Source organism: Nothoprocta perdicaria, unplaced genomic scaffold (genome assembly GCF_003342845.1).
Source record: "Nothoprocta perdicaria isolate Ctin4 unplaced genomic scaffold, notPer1 scaffold_64, whole genome shotgun sequence".
In the NCBI taxonomy this organism is placed as follows: domain Eukaryota; kingdom Metazoa; phylum Chordata; class Aves; order Tinamiformes; family Tinamidae; genus Nothoprocta; species Nothoprocta perdicaria.
Window position 1 is genome coordinate 1,783,932 of NW_020455910.1, and position 6,000 is coordinate 1,789,931.

The following is a 6,000-nucleotide window of genomic DNA, read 5'->3' on the forward strand; positions in this document are numbered from 1 at the left end:
GTGGCAAGGTCAGCAGTGGTAGTTGTGTTGTTTGATGGTTGCTTCCAGTTAAACGCCTGTAATTTACATCAATTAACTAAAAAGCAATTGACTGTTTTAGTGGAGATTTATGCTGCTGGCTTATTTCTGTCACACTTGCATGACAGTGAATTGATTCATGCAGAAGCACTTGGTCTTGGTGGCAGAGCCTAGAAGGTGTCAAGTCTGAAAAGTAGGTGCCACGCTTCAGGAAAGAAAAAGGAGAGATTAGTGTTTATTTTTGAGAGACTCATTGAACTGAGTAGTTCAATGAGCAGTAGCCAGCCTGCAATACCTGAAATCAATAAGTGTCTTAGAAACTGGATTTGGTCACAAAATACCTCTCTGCTGTGCTAAAGGCACCCCAGTAATTAATGATTTTGTCAGCSTCGATGACACCAGCATCACCCCAACATCATCCCAAGCCCCCCGATGCAGTTTGAGTTTTCAACAAACATTTGATCACAAAAGAGCATATACTGGTTGTACATGTTTTTAAAATTATCACATGTAAGCAGTAAGTTGATCTGGTTGGCAAGTGCTGTACAAATAGCTCTGCTGTTGTGTTCTGGCACAAGGGAAACGTCTTTTTGAGTGTAATCTGAGGAAAAGCATCGCTTTCATCTGCAGCTTGCTCAGCATGAAGACTCAGGAGCAGGTCAAGTGCAAGGAAGTGATCTCAGAAGGATCCGAAAACGCAAAAACAAAACAAAACAAAAAAATCCCCAGCACCCACAACAAAGAAACTGAGGATGAAGAGGCGTTAGCCTCCTTGTTTCTGAAACCAAATTTCCACTGTATGACCACTGTATGCACCACTGTATTAGAGAGAGTTTTCTGCCACTTTGCAATGGAATTATGAATTACCTATGTCTCATTTTACCAAAATGTCTTTAATATCTAGTTTTTCATTTGCAGTATTTTCATGCATTCATAGAGTAAGTGCAGTATTTAGGGCAGCAGTTTTGAACGTTCCCTATCTTCATGCCACAACAGTTGCTAAATCCAGCTAAAAGCAGTTTCTTCCCCAATTCYTTATTAGCCAGCAGTGTTTCTCATGTGATTTGCATCACTGCAAATGTGAACAGACCAGAAAAGGGTAATTAAGAAAGGTTACTTGGCAAACATTCCCTTTTTCTTTTTGAGTGTTCTTGCTCTGCAGTCTTGGCACACTCGAGGCCGTTCTCCATTAACTGTGAAGAACATGAGTGTGATAGCAGAGCCCAGAGCTTCACTTGTTTTTTTTTTTATCTGAATTGGTTACAGTGGAAATCAAAATTAACTACTTGACAAATGCCTATGTAACACTTTCCACTGGAGGATTTTTAAGTACTTAATTCAGCCTTTCCATGCTGTTCTAGGAAATGCACTCTCCACTTGGTTGGTGGCTATTATGGAGACAACAGGTAAATAATTTATTGGCAGGCTGCTTATCTGCTTTCCCTTACTGCTAGCTTGTGTAACTTGCAATAACAACCCTCCATTTAATAATAACTAGTGCTCCCGAGGGAACTGCCACCATCCAAATCGTAACAACAACAACAACAGCAAAATCCATTCTAGGTGAARGTTGGCAACTGGGATTTTAAATATTTCTATCTAGGTGATGTTTTTCAGTTTCTTACTCTCTTTCAAGCTTATGGAAGTGGCAGGCCTGATTTCCAGGCAGATTTTCTTTGAGAAAGCTTAATAATGGAGTGGCTATCCAGGACCTAGTGTAATTAGTCATGCAGTCTACTTTGAAATCTTACTGTGTGAAGCATTACGTAGACTTCTGCTTGCCTTCTCTTGAATTGTGTAAAATGGTTGCTATATTGAAATCACCTTTTCTTCTGTCAGCTTTTCAGAAAAGTGGCTGTAGGATACCACTGAATTTACTTAGATAATTTTGTGTGATAGGAATTTACAGATATTTACTGGACAAAATTTTATAAATCTCTTATCAAAAATCTGAAGTGAGTATTGGCAGAGTGTCTCAGAGTTTCACGGGTCAGAATCACCTGCAAATGTTGATCTCAATCCTGAATATGTTTGCTGGTGAAGTGCAATATTGAGTGCCTTTGTGTGGCCTAGCCACCTGCCGAAGTCCGAAATACCTCCTAGCAACTAACGTCGCGAGTTTGGACAGGAGACAGGAAAATTGCTGCAGTTGTATTTGCGGCTCCCTAGAGGTTTTCATGAGCTCCTTCTATGTAAAAATCTTCTCTTGTACTCACAGTTTTTCTCTTTTGTTTTTATTTACATAGGATAAGCTGCTTTTTAGGGTCCTTTCATTAGTCTCATAAGATATTATTGAGTTCCTGCCTTCAATGACAATCTAAATCACAGTCTGGTTAGGAACCTTTTGGTATTGTGTGTTCTCATACTGTCTGACAAATCCTGCTGCAAGAGATTTTGCACAGTAATTGTTTGATGGCAAAGTTAAGCTATTTTATGATTTAAAAAAAATAATTTAGAGGAACAAATGTATTTTAGCATTTCAATGAATTAAGCATTACAAAGTGAAAGGTATTTGTTCTTGATACATTCACAGAGATAAAATGCTACTCTAAATCCATAATTATTATGATTAGTACAAKGTGTGCTACAAATTCCAAGGAATAAATTTGTGTTTTGGGTCTTACAAAAGACAGTTGAAAAACCGTAGTGGATTTGYATCAATGGCTTAACTTATAATGCATCTGCAGTGGAGAATTTAATCATTTAAAGAATTTATCGAAATAGTTGTATTGTTTTATACTTGTGCATATCCAAAAGAACTCAGAATTGAATTTTAAAAGTGAATCTGGGTTGACATAATTTAAATGCTAAAACTGTTGGAAAGTAATTCAGCTCTTGTAACCCACCCAGTGACTTCGATGGGATTGCATGGGTTCAAGTCAGGGCAGATAAGTTTCTTAAGAGCAAGAAGAGAACTTAAAACTAAGTCAGTCTCAAAACTGTAAAACTGTAAGCTGCAGCTTTGGAGTTCTATATATCATCTTTCTTGGATGGATTTACAAACTGCATTGCCTTTCTTTTYCTTCATTCCAAAATAGCAGTGAAACAAGCAGTCCAAATCAGTTCCCTGTACAGCAATGGAAATAGGCTTGTTAACCACAGTAAGAGCTGGACTGTGCCCTGAATGACTATAGGAGTGATCAAAAGATGTGTATTATAGGAATGTACAGCTACACCGCCAGAAATTTTGCTTTCATTCCCTTCAAAGGCTTCAGACATCTCAGTGAAACCAAGGAAAATCATAATTCTTATCACCAGCAGAGTTGGTGATTCCTGAATTGGAAGAGCTGGGATCTCAGCAGAGCTCCACTGATGGAGGTTCCTGAAAGCCACCAGGATCAACTTCTTTGGATGGGATCATGGAAAAGCTGCTCAGGAGTTGTCATCCGTGTTGTGAAGGGAAACTCAAAAGCAGAAGCCGATTCCCAAGCTTCCTTCAACACAAATAGCAGTAACGTAAGGATTCACAGCCAAGTCACAGCTAGTCATCGGAGCAGTCATAAATATTGATACTGTGTCTCACAACTAAAGAATCCGTCTCTGTTGGCTCAAGAACATGAGGAAGTGCCACCACATGTGGGCTTATTATATGGATTTTCCTGATCGGATTCTGGTAGTCAGAGAGCAAAAATGGATGTGCACTGTTCCTAATGAGACGTGTATCTCCAGGGAAGTGCAGCTCTTCCCCCTGATGAGCTTTTGCTGCCTTGTGCTCATTCAAGTCATCTGCCCTAAAACCCACGTGCCAGGGCTCTCTGCAGTTACACCGTGGAACTTCATACAGTTCCTTGTGGCTTTAATAACAAACAGCACAAGAATGGATTCATGTTTATATTCTTCTTTAAATATTTGTATTCAGATAATGGAATATTGCCCATTTTTCTCCGTAGGTGCCAGCTTGCRTGATGACATCAGTAAATACTTCTGGTTTCATCATTCTCACGGGGACACAATGACAGTTCAGGATCCAAAGCAGATGAATCTCTGTGCTGCTGTTTGGACTGTCGTCTCCTATGTAATTGCTGACATGGAGGAGATGTTGCCAAGGTAATAAAACAGCAAGAGAGAAGATTTCTGTTCTTCAGTAAAGATTATGAGTCCACTAATGCGTGCGGTCTACATCTGTGGGAAATTCCTCTTTTTCACCTTGCACATTTTATTTCTCTTTCCCTCAAAGCACATCCTCTTTTATATATTCCTCTCTATTTTTCCTGTTTTAATATCTCCATTGTGATTTCCCATTAAAGTTTCTTCTTTCAAATGCTTTTTAATGTCTCATCGATGTATGATACCTCTTTGAATGTGATTTAAAGCGATCCTGTGCAACAGGAAGCATACACTGAATAAATCGTTTGCATCAGAACTGTTAGGGTATTGAGTGAGTGTACAAGTTTACAGGTTTATTTTCTGTCTTCTTTAAATCTACCCATTAGAATGATGCGCTATTAATAAAGTAGCATTTCCTTTGTACTCTCTTAAGATAGTGCTACTCTATATACAGTTTTCTGTTTATAGGACTAATCTTGCACTACTTAGTAAGTAACATGGTAAGAGTCAAATAACAGGGCTTTTAATAGTTCAGTCAGCCCCCACTGCTTACTCTTAATACAGGCTGCTTCATGCAGGACTCAGATAAAAGAGGATATACAGCATAGGAAGTAAATAGCAGGGATTAGATATACTTCCCCAGGTGGATGGCCTCTCCTGGCTGTTTGTGGGCATTTGTTGGGCATATTTCACAGCCTGGATGTTTCCTGGCTGGTTTCAGGTCTCCAAACCACAGCACGTTTCGTGTCTCTTTGGTCACTCCCACATGGAAAAGTCTGTGTGTCCTTTGTTTTCTGATGGAAAATTCATCATAGAGACATGCAAATATTTCAAATGGCAAGGTCTTTTTTGTTTGTTTGTCTGTTTTTTTCCTGAAATGTCACACTTTGGAGAAACAGCCTCATTACTGTGATGCGGGACCTTCCCCACCAACCCACTCATACCCATGTGGAGCACAAGAGCAGATGCTGATCCAGCCTCACATCAGCCACAGCAGTGCCCCGGGTCTGGTGGGATGTCCTCTCCTACTACAGTGTAGGCAAAGGGAAGGCACTCGTAATGAGGAATTAATAGGGGATCTTAATTCCTCTATATTTTGTTGGATTTTTTATTTCTGCCCTAAGTTTATGGTGTTTCAGATGCTGCGTATTATTGGTAATGCCTGTAAAGAGGACATGGGCAGTGCTGGGGAAGAGGGACATTAGGGGGTGTGATTTCTGCTTGTGTATTTGTGACATGATCCTCCTTTGTGATTTTAAATTTTACAGCAAGCAGTCTTATTGCTGCAATATAATCAAAAGCATTAACATAACAAACAGCATAAAAAGTGTTAAAGGGAATGGCAGGCAATTTCCAGTGCTCTTAATCAGTTCTGTGCTTGAGCTTAGGGATGGGCCATTCATGTTGATAGAAGTAATAACCATGGTATCTGTTTACCATGGTAGAGCCCTAATAGTGATTTTACATCAAATTTATTAAATATTTCCCTCTTTTCCTCCAAATCACTCCAGGAACATAAAAACTTACTAGGCATATTCTGTTCTTTTTTTTATGAGGAAACCGTTTTGAAATAAAATTAGCACAAATTTCCTCAGCTTTCAAGCCATCACATGTATGTTTGGCTCTTTATTTATATGCTTGACAAGAGCAGAGCTCTTGTATTTACCACTGGCAGATTCCCAGCTGTCTCCAAGTCCTCCCTTTTGACCTTGGCAGAATATCACTGACTGTTTTTTGAACTTTGTTCCACATCCTTTTTTCTTCAGCGCTATGTCAGTTGAGCATCAGACTTGTAAGTATATTCAATGTGAAATTAAATATAATGTTATTAGTCTTAACTTGTGCTTATTTGGAAAAGGGGTTTATTTTTGCTTTTTTTTTCTCAGTTAATGAATGAGATCCTTAATTCCCATAAAGTCAAATAGAAGATATACT

General features: G+C 39.0%; 1 protein-coding gene across 1 annotated transcript in view; it reads left to right on the top strand.

Moving 5' to 3' along the window:
• Positions 1–4,231, top strand: part of CPQ (carboxypeptidase Q) — a 138,389-nt gene extending 134,158 nt beyond the window's left edge. The window contains exon 8 of the mRNA XM_026050042.1: positions 3,909–4,231. Coding sequence (XP_025905827.1) covers positions 3,909–4,069 — 161 coding nt within the window. The 3' untranslated portion in view covers positions 4,070–4,231. The remainder of the gene's footprint in view (positions 1–3,908) is intronic.
• Positions 4,232–6,000: the final 1,769 nt, after the last annotated feature.